The sequence below is a fragment of the Danio rerio genome, chromosome 25 (genome assembly GCF_052040795.2).
Source record: "Danio rerio strain M-AB ecotype USA chromosome 25, GRCz13ab, whole genome shotgun sequence".
NCBI lineage: Eukaryota > Metazoa > Chordata > Actinopteri > Cypriniformes > Danionidae > Danio > Danio rerio.
The window spans coordinates 19,276,613-19,300,313 of record NC_141045.1 but is presented as its reverse complement, the minus strand read 5'-3'; the positions used below and the strand labels follow the sequence as shown (position 1 = coordinate 19,300,313).

Genomic DNA, 23,701 nt, shown 5'->3' with positions numbered 1-23,701 from the left:
CTTCCTATACTGGGGAGAAAAAAAAAGAAACGCTGTCCAACCATATCTAATTATGCTGAATATAAAGGCAGTGACTCATTTGAGCTGACGCATGAGTAAAGTATGATTCATATGCTTGCATTGTCTAACTGACATCTGTGAGAAAGTAAGGTGACCAAGTTGCAAGAAACGCTTTATAAACAGTGCTACATAAAAGCAAGTTGTGACTAAATGGCCTATGCAGTCAGACTGGTGTTGTGAGCAGAAAAAAAAGTGCAGGATTACTCCTAACCTTGAGGACATTGGTGCCCTTGGGGTAGGAGGATCATCACTAGGTGACATGCTGACAAACCACACAATGCCTTTCATTTCTCATCCAAGGAAAGATTCATTTGTAGAGATGACTAATAGTTTATTGATCCAACCATTTATGGTCAGTCTCCAACACAGAAAGTACTTTGTATTGCTAGTTTATTTCTTGAGATTAGTTTCAAGTTACAATCTCAAATGTGCATTTGAAAAATAACAAATAGTTCCATATATTCACTGGCCACTTTAATAGGTATACCTGTACAACTTGGTTATAGTAAAAATATCTCATGGCAGCCTTATCTATTGAGGCATGTAGTTATGATCAAGAGTTTCTACTGAAGTTCAAAAGGTGTGATTTATATGACTGATTTATGAACTTCTTAACTTTTATGATTTTCTATCTTCTGTTCAAATTATTTGAACACAAAACAAGATATTCTGAATAATCTTGCCATCCATAGTAGGAAAGTTATGGGCAGTTTTTCTATTCAGTATCTCTTCACTTTCATTGTGGTGTAATAATCAAGAAACCTTGCTGCAGTACCATGGTTGCAGCAGGCACAATGATATTATGCAGCACCTGAAAATAGTCCCAGTTAGTGTCTAGGTAACAGTGCTGCATAATATCATTGCACCTTCTGCAGCCATACTATGGCATGAATGGAATGAGAGTATAGTTCATACCTATATGGACCTAGAAAATAGCAACTTTCCTTTTTCTGTGAGCCTGGTGTAACTACAAAAATGTCAAGCTTTAAATGGGAAAATTCTTTTTGTTTTTATTACTATTATTGGGCAAGAATCTAATGGTGAAATCTGATTCAATGATTCATGTCACATAGAGCTAAAATGGCTCAATAATGGTAAGACTCATCATTTCAACTCTAGGGATGTTGTAAAATGAACTTATTTGTACTTTAATGGTACAGTTCATATAGCGAACCACGACTGGACATGATTTGAGAAATGTATTTATCTTTATTTCTGTTCCAACACATTTAGTCGGGTTTGTATTTGGCACAAACCACACCCACCTTGCTGCCATGTAATCAACATTGCTGGTGGTATGAGTGTTTATTTTTTGTCTTGGCAATATTTGACCTCATAATACCAAGTGAGCATCACTTTAATATACCATCCAGAGTACTGTTTCTGTTCATCTCTATGTCTTATCACCATAGCATACCCATCTTTTGATAGCTACTTTCAGGAGGACAACGCACCATGTTACAAAGCCAACGCACCATGTTACAAAGCCCAACTAACCTTAAACTCAATTCTTAAACATGACAATGAGTTCACCAAACTCGTATAATAATGTGTTTGATGAGTGTACAGTATATATTTTGTATTGGTGTGTATTTAACATACATTTAGATATATTAGGTACCTTATTGCTCCATCATCAACTTAATTTCACTTAACATGGATTGAATGTTTAACGGTATTAATATTGTATAATACACTAGATTTTTGTATAGAGTTGCTTTTATTTTGGTAATGATTTTATTATTTTAGATTGCATGGATTGAATCTTAACAATGTTGGATTATGCAACAGACACTGCACAACTTGTGCTTTCATGCAAGTATATCTGTGTACACACATTATGCACTGGTCAATTGGTCATAAATTAAAACAGGATGATTTTTTGCTCCAGATGTGCAGTTGGGAACTAGCCACCTTATCTTTTTTTTCCATCTTTTGGACTAACATCTCCTCCATACTTGTACGTAAACTGCATAACAATCATTAATTTGCATGAAAATATAACAACGTCTGCAAGGGGAATATTAACAAAGGCCAGAGATGCTGAAAATTCCATCTAAAACAACATTTATGTCAGTGTATCTCTGAGGGAAACTCAGAGTTTTCAGAAAATATATTAACAACCAAGGAAACGCCACCTACTGGAAGAGTATGAATTTGTAATTTCATTCAGCTTGTTTTGTTTGCAAGGATGTTTTATTTTTTTACAAGATATACACTACCTGAAAAAAAAAAGTCTTGCAAACAAAAATTTTCTAGGTTTTAGGAACAACAAATAATAACTTGACTTCAAGTTGTATCATTTGGAATCAGAATTTTATGCTTATATGCTTATCTTACCAAAAGAAAATAGGATCATGCCTTGATTTCTAATTATTTAATAAGGACAGTAAAGTCTGACTTTGCTTAAATAATGCACACTATTGAATATAAAGTCATGTTGCAGTGGAAAAAGAATTTATTTTGTGCATGACTCACATGAGCTTGGAGGACAGCGTCCATACATCTCTGTAATGACTCAAATAACTTATTAATAAAGTCATCTGGAATGGCAAAAAAGCATTCTTGCAGTTCATCAAGATTCTTTGGATTCACTTTCAATGCCTCCTCCATCTTACCCCAGACATGCTTTATAATGTTCATTTCTGATAACTGGGCTGGCCAATCCTGGAGCTCTGTCATGTTAAAGAATTTGCCCTCTCCTGTGGTTTGTAATGTAATGGGCAGCACATATGTCTTGATACTTCAGGCTGTTCATGTTGTCATCCACTCTGCAGATCTCTCACACAGCCCCATATTGAAAGTAACCCCAAACCATAATTTTTCCATCACCAAACTTCTGAGAGAATCTTGGGTCCATGCAGGTTCCAATATGTCTTCTGCAGTATATGATGATTGGGATGCAGTTCAACAGATGATTCATCTGAAAAATCTACCTTCTGCCACTTTTTCAAGTGATCAACTAGAAGTCCAGTTATTATTTGTTGCTCTTACAACTGGAATCAACGGCAATACTTTTGTCAGGTAGTGTAGTTTGACCATTTATTTATTTATCTTTTTGAAATGTTACAGTCCAATTTTGAATCCAAGTCTGTTCATATATGTAGCTTTTAATTAAAATGTAGTAGTGGTCTTTTATTTTAACTGGCTGCCTGTGGTTTTAGCCTGTAACATTTTGTTTACTCCCTCATTTAAATTTTTCTTGTCTTCTGTGTGTGAAAAAAATAGTATCAGTCAATGAGCTCGGTTGGTTACATCTGTCTTTCCCATGGTGTCTCCCAGCCCTTTTCCTGGAGTGCACATTTTTGAATGTCTCCCTTATCGGTCTCTATTTCTGGTTATGGTGTCTCTTCTAACAAGCTGATGAGTTGATTTAGTTGCGTTTGATTAGAAAGAGTTGGAAAATGTGTAGAGACGTTGTGCTTCCAGGAATTGGGATGGGAAACACTGCTGCAGTCGATATGCTTCTGTCGTACATCATCACAAACAGCTAATTTTCTTTCCCCCTCCATAGGGCATGGACAAGTTCATGAATTCCCAAACCACGGACATGGCCATTTAAAAACGTAATCAGGCATTACCACTACAAAAGAGTCATTGAGCCTTTAATCCAATAATATAAATCGTGCTCTCACATGGACTAAAAGCATAATCATATTAAACATCTTGTGTGATCAAATGTCAATGTGATGACAATCTTCTTTACTGAACTGGGAGCTCTGCAGACCATTTAAAACTCAAGTTCCTGTGGTTTAGTCTCCTCTGCCTGCCAGATACTGTGCATAATTACATTTGCGACGGATCTCAGTTTTACAGCAAATCCTAGTTGTGAGCCTTCCCCTCTGAGCATTTGCACCAAACAATCCAGCAGCTCTGTTTAAGGGTTACAGAAAGATTTGTGGATTTCCCGAATTGTTCGACAAAATTTGCTTGCCATTTGCTTGTAGCTCTTCGTTGTGCACATCTCACGTTACAGTGAGCTCTATTGCAACACAAGCTCAAGGCTGAAACTCGAGGCCTTGACAACAAGCAAAATGACAGTTACAGCCTTTGGGGAGCATGCGAGTCAAAGGCGTGGGTGAGTAATCTTGGGCCGTGTGGATCTTGCAAATTGAAAATTGATCAAGTCTCGCTGTTGACTTGTACGCAGTCTCCAGAATGCATAAAAAGTGCCATTTATGAGACATTCCTGATGTAAGTCTTTTTATTGAAAACCGTAGGTCCCAGGACCCCTCATAGGCCAAACCATTAGAGGAAAATGTACTAAACATCAGTAGGTCTTGAGCTGAGGGAAACTTGAAATATGACGTATCGTGTTTAACAGAGTGAGATGACTTCGATGAACCTCTTAGAGAAAAGTGAACTCCCAAACCCATATATCTGAGGATTAATGTGATACAATCGTGTAAATCTGTCCTTATAGACTATCAAACTGACAATAAAATAAAAGGATTCAGATGCACAGATGTTGCCAAAAGAAAGAGCAAACAGGTGAAGCGATTCAGATTTCTCACTCAAGTTTTATGAAGACATCTCAATTGGCAAAAGAGCCGATGACACTGAAAAGCATGAGTCTTGTACTTAATCACAAGAATGTCACGCTAATTTAAGTGGCTTTCTTACACTTAAATAACACCTCAATTTTCATATGTGGCCCGCATTAGTCTTAGTACCTCTTGTGTAAATGTACAACTTCCGCACAGGCTTTGCATGACAGATTGGCCAGCTCTCAGGTACCATTTTTTTTTCATGAAGATCTTCAAAAAGGTCAAAGGAGATAGAAGAAGATATTTCAGGGTCGGCCTTCAAAGTAAACAGTAAAATGATGACAGGATTCCAGCAAGAGCACATGGTTTTTTCAGCTTCCCAGGAAACACTATACCCAACTGCATCATCTGCTGTACATTAAAATTCTGAAGTAACATATTGGCATCTAATCTCCCTTTGAAAGAAATAAAGTGATTGATTCTTTCCAAATACAAAAGCTAAGAGAACCCACAAAAATCTTGGGCTACATTGTGATTTTCGTCATATTCAAGGGACATTTACCCCAAAAAATTACAATTCTGTCATCATTTACTCACCCCTATGCCGGTCCAAACCCATATGAATTACTTATGTGCTAGAAAATAGAAGAAACTTTCAGAAAACGTCCTGTTCGTTCAAGCAAATACAATGGCAAAGGACGAAGAATGAAGCTTTTTAAAAAAATAACATTAGAGTTTCAGGTTTCCTGTGGCTACATTCACACCATATCTGGAGACGTTTAAAGTCACATGAACAACTCCTAAATAGCGAGTCGTTTCTGAATCAGACATCAAACGCTCTTTTATGAACAAGCAGCAAGTCAGGATTTGCATTGAATAATGACTTGTGTTAGCGAAGCCAAACTATTGCATAGCTCATACGTCATATTTATAACATGAGGGTGGTATAATGTTCCACGGAGGAAAGGAAGCGTTCTAATGACATTACGCTAAGTAAATGACAACAGAAGTTTAGTTTGGGTGAATTATGCCTACTAGGTTTCAAAGCTTTTTTCCGCTCAACGGCTGATTATAATGTCACTTTGATCTTTGTAGGGAGAACAAGAAACAGAGCAAAAAGCAGTAGAAATCCTTAGAAAGAAGGGAAATAAACCAGAAAAAGCTTTGCATGACCAATCTGAGAAATCAGCAACAGTATGCGAGCCATATTGTAAAAAGCCCAGAAGCCTGCAATAACACTGCTGGAGAAGGGAGGTGACCCTAATTCAGAATGAGATTATGTCAGAGGATATAATTAACACTGACACCATTTGCCATGTAGAGTAAAAACAAAACAGCAATTATAACACATAAACAAACGCAGCAGCAAATAATCGACGGAAATGTGGTGATGTCACTTAAAAAGGGGGAGGGGCATGGGACTAACACTCAACATTCATGTGACGGACCTGCTATAAAACGGGCTGGATGATATACTAATGTATTATGTGTAATTATGAAAAATACTTGCAGTGGTGTAGTAAATCGATACATAATTGTGACTATCTAATCCAGTGACTCAAATATAGGCAATCATAAATAAACGATATGGTAAAATAAGATTTCTTTTAAAGGGGAAAAAAAAAACATACTGTACCAAATTTTGTGCTTCTTCAGCGCAACACCTGATTTTCCCTTTCAGTCGAACAGCTTTACATAATTAAAGCTGTGGGAAAAGGAGGTATAACTCACTACTTATATATATAAAAAGACACAAAAAAATCAAGCGCCACCAAACATGCTTAAACAAATTGAAAAACCCAAACAAAACGTATTGTTCTTGCGCTTTAAATAGTTCTATATAAAAATAGTGTGGTGGTTGATAAACAAGGTTAATCGCTGCTTAATATGCGTTCAATCTCCTCCAGTCTCTTCAAGGCAGCCGCCCTTTTCTTTTCTATATCTTTAATCTCTTTTGTGGATTTGCTCTTAGTCCGCTTGTCAGGCTGGCCTGTGTCCAGCTTCTCTGACTGGCCGTGGCCCTGGTTTTCAGTGGAGGAGGATTTCCTCAAATTCTTCTCTTTCCTGGCCCCCTCCCCTGCTCCCGAGGCAACTCCTCGCCCTTCCTCTTCTTCCTCCTCCTCCTTTTTGTCTTCTGGTTGATGCCCTTGCTGCTTATCTGACATACTACCACCCTCTGTCGGTGCAATCGGCTGCCCTGCGGCACTCATGGCGGCCATTTTGTTGCGTACGATGGCAAGGTGTCGTCGAATGTACTCCTCCTGCGGCGCCATTGCCAGTGTGTCTACCAGACAACGTTCTGCACGCTGGAGCTCCCGTTCTTCAAAGTACACCACACATAGGTTGTGCTTGGCTTGCACGTTGCTTGGGTCCATGCTCAAGATGCGTTCAAAACAGGTCTTGGCACCACGTGTATCTTTGCGGTGGTTCATAAGGATATCTCCCTTGAGGATCAGGCCCTTGACATGCTCTGGGTGGTACCGCAGGAGCTCCTCAAGCACCGGGAGAGCATCCAGCTCACGCTGTGATTGAGAGTAGAGCAGGGCCAAGTTAAATAAAGCGCTGCGGAAGCCAGGTTGCAGATGAATGGCCTCACGCATCCAGTGCTCGGCCTCTTCGTTCTCGTTGGCATCCATCGCTAACATACCCAGGTTGAAGTAGCCATTAGCATCATCTGGCTCCTCTTTTACGTAGGTTAGAAAGCGACGATTTGCCTCTGGCCGAAGTTTAGCTTCACCTGTTTCAGGAAATTAAGAGACAGGATTGGTACAAACGTTGTTATGAAATATGCCAATTTATTTATATAAAATAAATAATCAATACAACTATAGTGTAAAAAATATTATAAAAATGTAATGATGCTAATAGAAGAGAGAAAGACTTTTATACATTTATAACATTGTTTACAGAAGATACACTAAGATGCCATTTAGTGTAGCAAATGTCTATGCCTTAAAACTTGTCAAGTATATTTAAAATATTTGAATTGACCAAAAAAACAAATCATGTGTAATGTTATATGATGTGTTAAAACTAGGCTTTAACCATTTGTTAAGTTTTGTATCACTTAAAATGTAATAATATTTAGTATGCTCACTTTTTACATGTACTTTTATGCAATTTAATAAGTCAGAATAAGTATGTTGTTTTATTTTTAAATAGATATATTAATTATGTGTCTTCAATTGATTACATTTATTCACGCATGTTTTGACTTACAGTTGATATCAGAATTGTTAGCCCCCCATTGATTTTTTTATTGATTTTTTTCATATTTCCCAAATGATGTTTAACAGAGCAAGGGAATTTTCACTGTATGTCTGATAATATTTTTTCTTCCAGAGAAAGTCTTGTTTGTTTGATTTCAGCTAGATTAAAAGCAGTTTTAAATTTTTCAAAAAACATTTCAAGGTCAAAAGTATTAGCCTCTTTAAGCTAGTTTGGTTTTCGACAGGACAAACCATCGTTATACAATAACTTGCCTAATTACCCTAACCTGCCTCGTTAACCTAATTAACCTAGTTAAGCCTTTAAATGTGAAGGCTGTGTGTGTGTGTCTTGAAAATATCTAGTCAAATATTATTTACTGTCATCATGGCAAAGATAAAACAAATCGATTATAAGAAATGAGTTATTAAAACTATTATGTTTAGAAATGTGCTGAAAATTTTTTTTCTCTCCGTTTAACAGAAATTGGGGAAAAAATAAACGGGGGTTAATAAATCAGGGGGGCTAATAATTCTGACTTCAACTGTATATACATTCACAAGTTCTGAAATCATTGATCATTATAGTGATTTCAGTTTATTATCTGAGGTTATAATTTTAGAAATAAGATGTAATAAAACACCAACATAATTGATATAACATAAAAAGTATATTACGTCTTAAGTGAATGTAAATGTAGGGCATAAAAAAAATTGATTCCCTCTTCATTTAATCATGCTAATCTAAGCCATGTGACTTATCTTGCATAATAGACAAAAGTTATTCATACCAGAATGTACATACTTTTCCACTCAATGAAAGTAAATGCGGGCAAGGAATGTTTTTTCCTGTAACTATCTAAACAAAGGCATATTTAATGGTATAATCATAGTTGCCATGTTATTATAAATCATAGTCAAAATCTTCTGAGCAGCTGATGTCAGTTAAAAATTGCATATACTGTACAAAAACAGGTTATTAAATCAAAAAGTATTTTTCTTTCGATTTGAGTAATGTGCTCAAAAGCCTGACATTTGTAGTATTTTGGCTTTGAAACAAGATCTACATTTTTTACCCAACATTCTATGTTGCAATGATAGGGTTGGATTGAGGGTAAGGAGTGTCTGTCAGCTTTTTATCTATCAAAGAAGATTGTTCAAAATAACAACTGTAGGCCAAAAGTGGGAAAAATCACAGAAAGCAGGTTCGATAAAAATAAAAGAAGAAAAACAATATTAATGGGCACAACTACACAAACGAATGAAAGAATAGCAAATGTCTCAAGCAGGCCTGTGAATTGATCGCAACATGCTTCCTCAGTCACATGATTAAACAGACTGAACAACAGGCCTTAAACCATGCACAAACAGATCCGTTGTATTCGTTGTATTTACATTGAGGCAGCGTAGGTGTGTTAATCTCAGAAAAAATGACAAACTAATTCCTGACTCTGCACGAATCCATCAGTCTTTCCGGCTATTCAAAGTAAAGAGTGAAAATATGGCATAAAACTCAAAGTTAGGGTCAATGAGTCATGTTCAATTTAAACTTATTGCTTTTGGATCAAACGCTAACATTCTCAGGCATGAGAAAAGGACCAAATTAGGTGAGAGGTTGCTGCCTTACCTTGAGGTGGCATGCTAAGAATCCATAGGTTAATAACTTGGCTCGTGCTCCTGATGTCTAACCTCATGTGAATCAAACATTAACTAGCAAACTATCGCTTTCATAGAGTTTACTGAACACCCTACTGTTTCATGTAATAAAGCCACTGTTTTTCGAAGCTCAGGTCTGATAAATCAAAATTAGGGAGTGTAATCTGCACCATTATATCTTCAGAACCTAGTAAGCTCCCTACCCAGATGGTACTGTATTTTAAAGCATCAATGCCACAATCCAGGCATAAATGAAATCCTACAAGGTTAATCTCATAGCCAAAGACGCAAAACCAAATTCAAAAGCATCAGAGCCTGCATATTTTATAAAAGCCACAATCCAAGACTTAAAAAATTCCAAGAAATCCAAGATGGCAGATAAAGTGAGCAAAATGTCTACACAAAATATAAATATTTGTTTAAACGGGTAACAAATGTCTTATTCTACAGTATTTTATTGTCAAAATTATTAACTCCTTTAAGGTAATTTTGTGTTTGATAGTCTACAGAACAAACCATCGTTATACAATAACTCGCCTAATTACCCTAACCTGCCTAGTTAACCTAATTAACCTAGTTAAGCCTTTAAATGTCACTTTAAGCTGTATAGAAGTCTCTTGAAAAATCATTATAGTGATTCCAGTTAATTACTCAAGGTTATAATGTTATAAATAAAATGTAATAAAATATCAACATAATTGATGTTCAGTATTTGTTTTACGCATTTGTGTGCCGTTTATTATCCTGCTTAGCACATTAGAGAATTAGCTCTGGAACCTTGTTTCTACCACATGATAAAAATAATAAACAAATAAAGATAACCTTTTAAAAAGATTATGACTTTTAACTCGTTTAACTTCTTTTTTTTACAAGTTTGTATCTCACAAAGTAACAATTTAAGTTTGTACCTAGCAATTTCAAGTTAAACACACCCGAATTAAGTAATCAGATTCAGTAATAAAAGTCAAGACTGCCATGTAGCCAATTGTGAGAAATAAAGTTGCAATTCTGAGAAATAATTGCTACACATAAACTCAGAATAGCAAGATATAAACTAGGGTTTTATAATGGTTAGGATGCTCAGAAGGCAGCAGTCTATGCAGCTCATTAGGTTGTGACAGAGCTAATTTCATTGCTTAAGGTAGGTTCATGCAATGTTATAATTACTGTAATTACAAGATTCTAGTTTGTACAAAATGCTACTTCCAAGTAGAACTCGTAAATTCTCAAAAGCTAAGGTGTACAATGCAATTTCTGCGATTCATTTAGTTGTTATGTTAAGGCATTGATAATGCGTACTTCTGAACCTGAGGAGGGGAACAACTCCAAGTTTAATGGAAAAGATTGTAATTACTACTTCATTGGCTCAACCTGCAATGCCCACACACCTGACTCTTGCATGAGAAGCGCTGAGTTGAAGAGAGCCAGCTTGTGCCGTGGATTCAGGTCCAGTGCGCGATTAAAGTTTCTCAGAGCCTCTGAGGGGTCCTTCATCTCAATATTGACTATAGCCAGATTGTACCAGAGGTCTGCATTGGTATGGTCCAGCTCCAGTGCTCGTAGGTAGGCATCCTTTGCCTCACTGGGCTTGTTCATTTTCAGCAGAAGCTCCCCTCTGAGATTTGAGAGAAACAGAAAGACATTTTTGGAATACCTCTCGCAGGACATCTTAAAAAAATCAAACACACATGTACAACAAGAAAGATCAGTTTCTTTAAGCAATATTTTCTCAGCAAACAGTTTGAGCAATGCAGAGGTTTTGGTTTAGATATTAGTTTGTCTTCTAAATGTGGTTGAAGGAAGTCCTGGCATTCATGAGAACCAAGGCATTCCAGTAAATCCACTTTCAATAGCTTATCTGATCAGCATTTCATTAGCAGGATGAGACATGTAGAGCGAGATCGCTATGTGTGAAGACTACGTAAATTTCTGCTTGATGCAAATTGTAACAAAAACAGTGAACACCCCGATACTCTCTTATTATGAGGGTGCGATTTCAACTCAAATCTATGAGAAATATTTTCATAGAGATAACAGAAGGAGGTCTAGGACGGGTGTGAATTTGTAATACATGGGTGCTTAATTTTTTATAAGATTGTATCTTTTGAGCGTCGTCCAGTGTATACATGAGCTTCAAAATGAAAATCATGATCCAAGAAACCTCATGAAAGCCAAAATACTACCTACAACCTGTTCAGTTTTGCTTGGCCCCATCAGCAAGCATGCAACTATACAACCACATTTTCACCCATGTCAGCACAAATGTAAACTTGCCGGCTGATGTAGGCTTGTTTGAAGTCTGGTCTCATACTGATGGCCTGTCGATAGAGTTGGTCTGCTTCCTCTAGGCGCGAGTCATTTGCTCGAATTAGGTTAGCCAGGTTGATGTAAACGTTCAGATGGTTGGGGGCCACACGAGTTGCATACTTCTTCCCTGGAATGATCTGCCAAAGTGTTTTGGAAAAGTCAGCCAAGGTTGTAAGCATTTATATTTACATACATTTGACACTACAGTACTGCCAATAGTATATTCAGTACATTCCCTCTATACATTCCAACATGAAATATAGACCCATGTGAAGTTCAAGGTCGTAAGATCAGTTTCAGGAAAATTGGGCAGGACATATGAAAAGACCATTTTAAAAAACAGCAAGTATTCTTTAGGTCCGAGGCGTCCAATACGTCTCCTGGAGGGCCAGCATCCTGCAGATTTTAGCTTCAACCAGCTCTAGCAAACTGGCTTGGAATTTCCTAACATTGATGGTCTGAAATTGTGAGATGGATGAGTCTGCCATTTGGTTGGATGGGTTTATCATTATAGAAAGCTTCCATGTGTCTTTTATAACTACAAGAGCCTTTGAATGTCTCTCAGAGTTTCGTGAAAGGTAGAAGACATGCCTCAAAATCTTACCCCTGATTTGGGAATAAGCAAACTGTACTAAAATGTATGAATTAGATTATACTAATTAGTAAAACATTTAAGCACTATATCAAAAAGTTTTAAGAGTGTTGACACAACTGCCGATACACTCTTGATTTTCAAAAATAATTTACTGTTTTTATTCAGTATAGTAAATCCTCTGTTGACGTTCATTAAAAATTGTCACTGGCTGTGTCCGAAATCCCATCCTTCCATACTATATAGTTTGCTTAAAACAGTGTGCGAGCCGAGTAGCATGTTCGAATTCATAGATTTTGAAAATCAGTATGCAAGAAGTACTCGGATGACCTGCGAGATTCTGTAGTTTGCATCTAATGCACGCTGCACTTTCCCATGATGCCCATGAGAGAGTTCATAAATGGGAGTGAAGCAACGCAACTCACACAGGTAGGTCGGATGGTGGATTAAGTATGCCTGAGTTCCATTCATACTACTCGCATTCATACAGTATAAAACGTACTTTTCTAAGGGCTGAGTAGTACATTTAAATGTAAAATTCAAATGCAGTAGCCACTTAGTAGGGGATTTGGGATGCAGCCACTGTTTCCTTAACAGAGTATTGCCATTATATATTTTTGCCTACATGTTTCAGATTAGAATTGAAAAGGACAGGACACTGGCAAGTTAATATCACAGCTATGAACCATGATCTCCTACCTGGTAATCAGCTGTAAATGGCATTGCAGGACATTCTCTATCCAGAGAACATGCAGTGCATAAGTCAACTAATGTTTGGCTGTTTTTCCCAGTACAAAAATGCTGTGTTTTTTGGGTTGAATAAATAAGTGAATACATCTGTTTAGCAAGGACAATTAAAAAAAAAATCCAGATAAAGATATTCATCAGCATTCATTTAACAAGGAACTTCTTTGGAACCTATTAAACACGGAATCCTGGAAAAGCTGTTTTCATTTTTAGTGACAACCGTTTTGAGACTGATTTAATTTGGGAATACATTAGCATATAGATTAAAGATAATGCACATGGGCTAAAAGCCATCAACCTTTTCTTACTCAGCTTAGTCAGTTTTAATTTTATGTGGGGCATTTACCCTTATATTTATATAAAAAAAGATTGCAGACCTTTTAACAGTCAGTGAGCAGGTAACTTTACAAGCTATTTGAATAAAAGGCCAGAGTATGGCCATTTAATATTTGATTAGCTTTTTTTAAATTACAGCGTATGTTGTGTTTAGTACTAAGCAACACTGACAAAAATTAAATCGCACCATTTGTAGGGATTTTGTATTTTCACAATAATATTTTTTATAAATTAAAAAGTGTTTTTTTTTTTCTTTTTCTTTTTTTTGTGGTGGTGATGCTTTGGCTGTTTTAGGTCCGTAATTCACAGTACAAACACAAGTAGGTGGTGGCAAGTCTTTGTCTTATCCAGTAATTTATTGAGTTTTCATTCAAACAGCTTATTCAAAAGAGATGATTGATTTAGAAACAAAACAAGTGATTGGTCCAATGCCAAGTGGCAACCTAAAAATATGGCATTTCCTCTAAGCCCTTACATCTATCAATAGTAGAGGTCTGCTTGGCAACAGTCTGCAACAATGACGTATAGTGGCCACACAAGGGGCTCTTGTGAGCAGCCTTCTGAAAACTAAAATGATGAATGGAACACCCTAGGGTGTCTCATAAACTTAACGGACAAATGCATGCGATGACCACTTAAAGTCTGCAAAACCGCAAGCACACGTGATGTACACTGTTTGTAATTGGACAAAATCCTTAATTAATCAATAGCTGAGTTATCACTATCGCACCTAAAGCGAGCATGCCAGGGCGAGGCAGGGCCAGTCACGTTTTCACTTCCAGGGCCAGATTGGGCCAAAGCGGGGCTTCCTTGGGGCCAGCAATACCTTGGGCCAGCTGGGGCTTTGAGGCGGAGTGAAAGGAGAGCCGACAAGAAAATGAATGAATGAATGATTAGTTCATTTTAGGTCACTCCGGAGCATTTGGGCTGAATGTTTGATGGCGACTATAAAAATGAGGATGTTTTAAAATACATTTTATACCAAGTTATTACTAGACAACTTCTGTGGTTTATTTTATGGATGGTGTGCTGGGTCTTCTCTCCGTTAGTGTCGAGACTATTTGATGCACGATGCAGTCAGTCAGCGAGTAAACAAATATAATGAATGAAAACACACAGGCCTGTGCATATAGACATAATGCAATGCTGTAGAGTAATGTTTCATTTCTTTGTTTCGGTTATCTACATTTCAATCGTTTCGTGACGGTGCGATGGTTTGCTATATCTGCTTGCCTAATTCCCGCTGATTTGGGCGGATTGTGTGACATTTGAATAAGGCCACATTTTTGGGGCGGGGTTTGCATGACGCGCTTCGAGCTACTAGCCTCACAGTGTAAACCTGATATGATTTCGGCCTCTCTGCTCGTGCTACCGGGCTACTAGCATGGCATGGCGCAGCCCGATTAAAGTCCTGGCTCGCTCTGGCTACTGATTCACTTGATTAGTTCAAAAACAGATTCACTATGGAATGAAATGCTGCATTGTTGCTCTGCAGCTCACAAAATTCTGCCTTGTTTGGAACCAACAAATTTTATTGGCGAAAGCTCAGAAACTATATTGTTTGTCAAGCAGTTAATTAAAATGACATTTGTGATCACAATCATATATACACAAATCAAATGCATCAACAGCTTGAGTTATAGCTGCATTTTAATAGACTTCATCATGCAATTAAAGCCTTAGGATTCTGAAATCATGTTTCTGATCATTTTAGTCAAAGTGATTGGCAATGTAAACTTGACACATCATTAAAACAACTGTTAAAATATTGTCATAATAAATCACAATACATATCGCACGCCTTACTTTGGGTTTTGTAACATCAAGGTAATAATACTTTGTAGAATGTGTTGTGACGTGCAACACAAAGGCAGTGTAAACTTGTTAAACTGTTGCATTTGGCTCTGGTAAATGCAGCAGGAGAGAACAGGAAAGGCGGTAACAGGTTCTCTTGTTCTGCACTGATATCAAGCAATGAACAGACGACTGCTTAGAAGATTATTATGGTTGGACAGTGATTTGGTTGTCATGATACGCTTTTTGTTTTGCTATTTAAAACATCAATCTAAATGTCAAATTCAGACAGGGTATTGACATTGACCGGTCCGATGTAGCTTTTTTTTGCAGCTGAGCATAATCACATTTTTGACCATACAAAGAAAATGCATACCTGTGGCATTAGGGATTTCGCAATTAGATATGCCTCCTCTGCCTCTCTGGACCTGTTTAGGTTCTTGTAGGTTCTCCCAACGTTCATGTGGGCCCCAATGTCATCTTAGAAGAGGACACAATGTTTAGTATGGAAGCATAAATCAAGTAAACAGCACAGACTAAACCTCAAAGACAGAGTAGATAGTGGAATGTGAATTATACGGCTTGAGAGCAACAAATAATAATGGTTATAGGCAGCTGACCACTTTAAAACACACTTGGGACTAGAGATCGGCTGGAAAGACTGGGAAGAGGAAAAGCACCTCCTGTGAAAGCTTTCCTTTTTACAACCATGTGGCCCGTGTAACCTCACACACCAGAAAGCGAACCCTCAGCGTTTCGATGTGTAAAACTGATAATGCTACCAGCATTTTCTAAGAAACCTCTGACCACACTCACGGTTTTGGAGAATAAAAGCAAACTGATGCAGACAGATAGCCTGCCCAGGATTTCCTCATTCATTAATGTGCTTATGGAGTTAATCTGGAAAAAAAAAAAAATCTTGGGTGGTGGTGGATCACAAGTCATGTTAGCTCAAATAAACCAAGATAACTTGAACAATTAAAGTCAATAGTCTAATGCCTTTGGCAGCCAAAACAGTCTTCCTCTCAGGTAGCCTGACAACGATACAGCAGAGCAAATACAAAACCTAAATCCACATCTTTTCACATAAATCCTTAGATCCACACATTCTCAAGACACTATAGTGCGAAAATAGCTTTTTATGCCAATGTTTTCATACGGTCCCGAGAAATACCTCTAGTTAGCTTACACAAAATCTGAAATTGACCAACACGCCTTCGAACTTAGAAAAATATGCCTAAATTTCCCACACCTCCCTAAAACAACATAACTGTGGTGTGTTCTGTTTAAAATAAGCTCCATGTTAACATCTACTGCTAATATTTTTGTAAGAACTGAAGGATATATCACAAACTCAAGTATTTCTATTTTTTTGTGTATGTGAAAATTATCCAGTTCAAAATCATTTCCAAAGATAAGCTGTAATTTAACATCAGCACATTTGATAGAAATTCATGTTGACATCTTAATAATGGTAATTAGTAATGTTTCATTAGTGTGAAACTTTGTTTTAGAAACTGTGATCAAGATGTTATAACTTTCCTTTTCTCTCAAGTATTTTTCCTATAATAATATAAGAAAAGTCTTTATTAAATCCCTATTGGAAAAATGACAAAGAGGTCAATTAAACAAATGGTCCAAGAGTAGGGCTGGGCAATTAATCAAAAAGTTATCGAAATTGACAATCAGAACCTATAATCAATCCCATTTTTCCAAGTCGATTTTTTTCTAATTACTTTCCTTACCCCATAAGGGATCACGTGGCCTCGCTCTGTTAGCCACACTTTGCAGAAACATCTGATCTCTGGTCAAGTAGGACAATTCTTAAGCCTTATTTTGCACATCATTGACGATGATTTATATTTTCATATTTTCCATTACATTAAAATAATTTTTTACATTAAAATATTTGTTTACAGAAGATAATTATTTACAGGATATTAGGGTTGTAACAATATACCGGTATGACGGTTTACCACGATTTGAACGTGCACGATTATCATACCATGAACAATTGCATATCAACGGTTTTAAACCTTAAAGACCGAGACAGCCGCCCGCGGCTAAAAATAAGTATTGCTTTTAAATGTTTAATAACTTTTGATCCGCTGATCCGATTCATCCAATTCAAAGATTGGCATAAAGAAGAGAATCTCAGCTGTATCACATAACATTCGCGGACTTTCAGAGGCTCCGGAATCAGTGCGGTTACGTCATCAAAATTTGACAACGCTGATTTGACAAAAAAACGCTCGTCACTGTGTTTCCGGACAAACCAGACATGATACATTGATGCATTGTCCCTCCTCCATGCCCAGATTGGTTCAAACTCGCTATATCACAACCAATAAGCATAGGTTTCACTTTTGTTTGTGGACTAACACTGAGCTTTTTGAACAACACGGAATGAGAGATAGGCATACATTTCTGCGCGGCTAAATAAAACGCAAAAAAAAAAAAAAAAGTTTTGCATGAAACAATTCTCATACTAAGTACTTTTGCATGCACAGCAGCACAGAAACATGACAAAACAGTGACACAGCAAAGACGAACTGCTGCTCTTGCTGTTTTCAAAAGACACAAATGAAGGTGCAGCTGTTTGTCTGCATTGCATACAACCATATCCAAATCCATATCCACAGACAACCATATCCACGCTGGCACATAAAACCTAAGGATGTTCCATATTGAATCTAGTTTCGTTATGTAACTATTTGTATAGTAAATATTTATATCTATTTTTTACTGATGATTTGCACCATGTTTATTTGGACTTTGACACATTATTTCTTATTTTTTTATTTGTTCATTGTACAAGTGGACACATTCTCTCACCTCAGCGGTCAAGATAAGGTCCTGAAAATCTCAACATGCTTACATTTCTTCATCACAACCTAGACTGAAAAAAACAACGCTTTAAATACATGTTTACAGCCATAAACTTGGTATTGCACTTTTGGTCTCCCATTTATCCTGCTTATAAGGAAGGACAGTTTAAGTTTATTTTTGTCTAATCTTAAAAGACCCTGCTTGTTTATTCCTTCTAATTTAATTTATTAAAATGGGAGATTTTTCAGTTTATTTTTATAAAAGACTTCTATAGTTCTATTAAAATGGTTCTTTCAAAAGTTTGTTGAAATAAAACCTTTGTTCAGTCAGAAAACGTGTTCTTATTCTTTTCAGGGTCTTTGCTATGAGAATTACTATTTAATACCGTATACCGCGAAACCGTCAAACCGTGGTATTGTTTTAGACGATTATCATACCGTAAAAAATTCATACCGTTACAACCCTACAGGATATACAAGAGTTATTTTATTTGAAACAGATCCTGCTTATTTTTTACTTCTAATATAAAAAAACACAGAAAATAATTTATTTAGTTACTAAAAGTGCAAGTTAATTCTTTTTATGTTTTTATAAGAAAAAAGTGACTGTTGGTTTTAGGAAATGCGTGTTTTCATTTCAGTTGTTCAACATTAATTTTCAATAAATAAATCACAGATAGAAGACAGTGTGTGTTTCCTTATTATTTTAAAATCATGCACCCTTCATTCAAAAATCTCTCACTTGTAATATGTGAGCTACTGTACAAAACCTGTCAGTAAACTATGAGGGCAAAAAAGTAAATAAATAAATGAAATAATCACTCATTAATTGTAATCGATTTAAAAGTTCAACTAACTGAGATTTTGATTTTCGGCCAAATCGCCCAGCCCTGGCAAAGAGACAAATCTTATTGCTGATAACTGTATGCTCTAAATGGCAACATTTGGTAACACTGTACTTGAAGGGGATGTTTGTAAGACTGACATGACACCTTTATAAATCATGATATAAAATAAAGGAAATTGTGTGCATGCTTATTGCAAACATCAATTTGTGGAATTCACTCAGTTATGTCTTTTACATGCAAAAATACCATTGTTTGAGAGGTCTTTATGACAACTACACACAAGCAAATGTATCATAACCTGTCTTGTCAAGTTGTCATGATAAAGACAACATAGCTCGTCATGAATCTGTCATCTGTCATTAAAATCTCTAGTGAAAAAGACCAGTACTCTGCCAATTATTTTTTTTAACAGAATCATTAATATTTAATGGAATTTATATTTGTACTAGGTAGTTGTGGTTAAGAAAAATATGAATGATGCTGTTATAAAATTCATAACACGGTTATAATGGTCTCATGACAATATTACTCCTGACATATTTGGGACCAGAGTTTGATTCCCAGCTCAAGGTCCTTTGTAGATCCTTCCCCTCTCTCTCTGCATTCATTCCTGTGTCCCTCTCTACTGTCCTATCAAATAAAAGTGAAACACCCCTAAATATATAAATGAAAAAAATGTCTCAAAAACCTTGTATTCAAAATTAACTGAGCAAATGACTCTTGATGACAGTCTAGTCATCATAAGCATGCATGCAATCTCATTCATATTCATGACATGTATCGTCTCATGATTATTAGTTTTTAATTATTACGAACTTCTTATGAACACTCCGCCAAATAAAGCGTTAACCAAGATTTTTATTTTAAATTTAGCTTTGCTCACTGCAACTCTCTGGTGAGTAATTACAAATCATTACATTGAAATGTAATGCTTTTCTGCATAAAAAAAGTTCTGTTGTTAAATGTTTCAAATGGTTCCAAGTTTTTTTTCAATGGACAAGTTTTTACGCCTGGAACCTGGCTGTGCTCTATCGGATAATCTTGACTAATAGCCAAGCTGCTAATTAAGCATTCTGTCTGGCTCCATTATCAGGATGTAATGCCCACTTCAATAAATTCCCAATGGATAAGATCCCCATTATACACGTTCTCCCTCATTGAATATCCCGTTTCGTATGGAATTACCCAAGTAAAATGGTAACGTTTACTTTAAAGATGCTTTAGGTAACCTTAAAAAGATCAGCCGGTTGAGTCAGTTACCTGGTTGCACTCTTGTGGCCTGAAGAAAGTATCTCAAAGCTCTCTCATAGCTGTTTTGATTCTCCAAAGCATGTCCGACATTGTTCCACAGTTTGGCATTGTTCCTGTTCACCTGGAGGTAAACAATTTTCAAATGTTTCAGGCATACCAGGCTGACATTACAAATCATCTTTTCAGACATCATTTTATTCTAGTTAATGTCTGAATTTGTGCTTTGATATAAAGCAGCAAGCTGGACTCATTCAGAGTAATAATATCAAAATACAATCATATAATATGTATGAGCCCATGGCCAGATGTGCATCTATAAATGAATAATGTGTCCTTGGATGTGTTCATACTTTCAGTGCAGATGTAAAAAGCGTGTATTCGGACTCCCAGTCCCAGTTTCTGTTGAAAGTTTTTACAGCATGCGTTGTTAGAAGAATTCCCATGAGCAACCAGGACATTTTCTTTAGGCCCCTGGATAACAAAATAAAAACACTCAATATGGTTCTGAACCGGTCACCCGAAGAGGAATAATCAAAAGGATTTGTTCTGAAGACGCTTACCCTTTTTGGGATAGAAGTTTGAATCCGTAGGCCACCAACACACAAAATCCCATGCTGGGTACATATAGGACCCTTTCAGCAACAACGAAGCCCACAGGGAAAAATAGGTTGGATGCAGGGATGAACGGAAGGACAATCAGAGACAGTGCCTTAAAGGACACAAGACCACAGAAAAATGAGCAGACAAAATACTGTCACAGTAGCAGACAGTACATTAACTAAACAGAACATATTATGTGTCAACAACAAACTGAAAAAATATAAACCTTTCATTTCACACCCTCTAAATTTCAGTGTGAGCTTCACGTGTGCAATCTTGTTATGTCAAATATGAGGAGCACGTGAATCATGGTTTAGGAACCAAACCTCCCTATGATTGTTCCACACTTTGATGCATGTTTCATGTTTTCCATATGTTCCAAATATTTCTCATGTGATTTTAACATGATTTTTGGAGATTCATGGTTCCATGTGATGTTTGCAACATTGAACATAAAGATTATATGCAGTTTAAGTCAGAATTATTAGCCCCCCTTTGAATTTTTATTTTTAATATTTCCCAAATTATATTTAACAGAGCAAGAAAATTTTCACTGTATGTCTGATAATATTTTTTTTTCTCCTGGAGAAAGTCTTATTTGTTATTTCAGCTAGATTGAAAGCAGTTTTAAATTTTTTTAAGTCATTTTAAGGACAATATTATTAGGCCCTTTGAGCTATATATTTTTTTCGATAGTCTACACAACAAACCATCATTACAATAACTTGCCTAATTTCCCTTATCTGCCTAGTTAACCTAATTAACCTAGTTAAGCCTTTAAATGTCACTTTAAGCTGTATAGAAGTGTCTTGAAGAATATCTAGTCAAATATTATTTACTCTCATCATGGCAAAGATAAAATAAATCAGTTATTAGTAATGAGTTATTAAAACTATTATGATTAGAAATGTGTTAAAAAATGTCCTCTCTGTTAAACAGAAATCCAGGAAAAAATGAACAGGGGGGCTAACAATTCGTACTTCAACTGTACTTTAAATGATTTTCATCATAGCTTATTTTAAGGCAATTGCTTGGAGGTTTATATGGCCGTGTTTTAAAATTTGAAGCAAAAAAAAAAAAACTGAACCAAGTATAGGAATCGGCACGCTTGCTTAAAAAAATGAATAAGAAAACAAATCTGCAATCAGAATCAGCCCTGGAATAAAGTAAAACTAGGAATACCACATATACAAACACATTTCTTTCAAAAAGTGAGTTAATTACTTAATAAAATGGAAATAATGCCTTGCTGTTTTCCACACTGAAGAAAATACTTTCACAACAGTGTATAAACTAAAAGCACAGCTCATATCTTCTGGAGACATTTATCATGGGTTAAATGTGGAAGAAAAATTCAAACATTTATTTCCCTTCTGGAGCACATAAGGAATGATTTTAAATAACTTTATGGTTGCTTTTCAAAGCTTTGGACATTTTAAGCCTGGCCATACAGTAGAGTGATGGTACATGACGTCAAAACCCCAAAGACTAATTCACCCCTGGTTTTTATAATGCATTCTTATGATGCACAATGCTCAGTCCAGGAGCCACTCTAGAATTTCTTAGCCAACGCACCCCAATTTGGATTTTTCTTTTTGTTTTAAAGAAGGACTTAGTTTCTGTCAAATTTAAATCCCTGTTAAGTGAATGAACAAGTGAGCCAAAACATAAAAATGTAGTGAATGGTTAATGATCACTCTGATTTCAGGGAGGATAACCAATGACTCGAGTAAATAAGTTTCACAATTAACTTGTAGAGAACAGGTTGAATGGATGTCAACATTTTTAATAATGACTGAACTACAGGAAAATCTTGAAAAGTCCAAGCATTGAATCAGTCTTGTAACCTTTTATGATATCCACACTTTTTGTGATTCTGTGATGCATTTAACATGACATTAAGATCAAAGCTTTTAATTGGTTTGTGTTTGGTGTTTTATATAGCAGCATGTTTGAAAGTAGGGAAAAATATTCTGAACATTTGTTCATTTTATATGTGAGAATGGGTCTAGGTTAGAGGAAAAACATCTATTGAAAGCAAGTGCATTTGCATTTTAATACGATTTCAGTTTCATGCAGGTATCTTCGATTGGGTTTTGAAGTGCACTGCAGTAATTGCCTCTAATGGCAGATTTTCTTTTGCGCACCGGCCATATCATCCAGCCTGTATGATTCATTTGTGAAAATTTAAAAACCTCAGTAATCTTTTTTGTTTGTACATGAAAATGAGCAGCATTATATAATTAAACTTTTCTGTTATAATACAAAAAAGTTCTATGAACATGCATAAAAATGGCAAGGTGTAGTATAATTTAGCTAATTTCCCAGTCTCATTGACGTCTGAAGTTCAAGATTTTTTTTTTTTTTAACTAAACAAATGTTCATGCCCCCTAATGGTCACAATTATCGACCATTCAGCAAGCAAATGACCTGTTTTTCCCTCTCTCTTTGAAATCTAATGAGAGGAAGTAGAAACGCCAGTCTCTCTTTAGCATCTAATCAGGGATTTGTCTAAGTGGCAACCCTGAGTGGGCACAAAAACGGCCCAGTAAACCAAAGAAATTCCATAAGCAAAAAATCTTATCGTATTTAAATGTTCTCATTGTTTGGTTCAGACAAGCTTGTGCAGGTATGAATGCTAATCACTCTAGTTTCATAAAGCTTTGTCTGAAACCAAGACCATGAGTTTGATTAATCTGTAACTAAAGCCAATTATACACGCTTGACCAGCAAGACAAGTGCAAGAAAACTAGCAAGCTATGTAATAACCATGGACCAGGAGAATTTCTCCGAATGGTGGGGAAATGTTCAAACAGATATGATTGATTCTGAAAAAATGAGAACATGTCATTGCAGTGCTCCTCAAACATGGTCCTTCTCATCAAAACCAAAAGCAAACATGCCTGTCTTGCACAATGCATGCCAGGCCACAAGATGTAAGATTGGGATTATAGGTTTTATTTACGAAAAGCACCTTATGACAGGGTGA

At 36.3% G+C, this 23,701-nt stretch overlaps 1 protein-coding gene across 1 annotated transcript in view; it reads right to left on the bottom strand.

Annotated features, from left to right (window-relative positions):
• Positions 1-4,560: 4,560 nt before the first annotated feature.
• The window catches only part of tmtc3 (transmembrane O-mannosyltransferase targeting cadherins 3), a 51,887-nt gene continuing 32,746 nt past the window's right edge, over positions 4,561-23,701 (bottom strand). The window contains exons 8-14 of the mRNA XM_087312070.1: positions 20,673-20,821; positions 20,463-20,583; positions 20,122-20,233; positions 15,562-15,665; positions 11,684-11,853; positions 10,798-11,024; positions 4,561-7,284 (exon numbers count right to left, since the gene is read on the bottom strand). Coding sequence (XP_087168196.1) covers positions 6,419-7,284; positions 10,798-11,024; positions 11,684-11,853; positions 15,562-15,665; positions 20,122-20,233; positions 20,463-20,583; positions 20,673-20,821 — 1,749 coding nt within the window. The 3' untranslated portion in view covers positions 4,561-6,418. The remainder of the gene's footprint in view (positions 7,285-10,797; positions 11,025-11,683; positions 11,854-15,561; positions 15,666-20,121; positions 20,234-20,462; positions 20,584-20,672; positions 20,822-23,701) is intronic.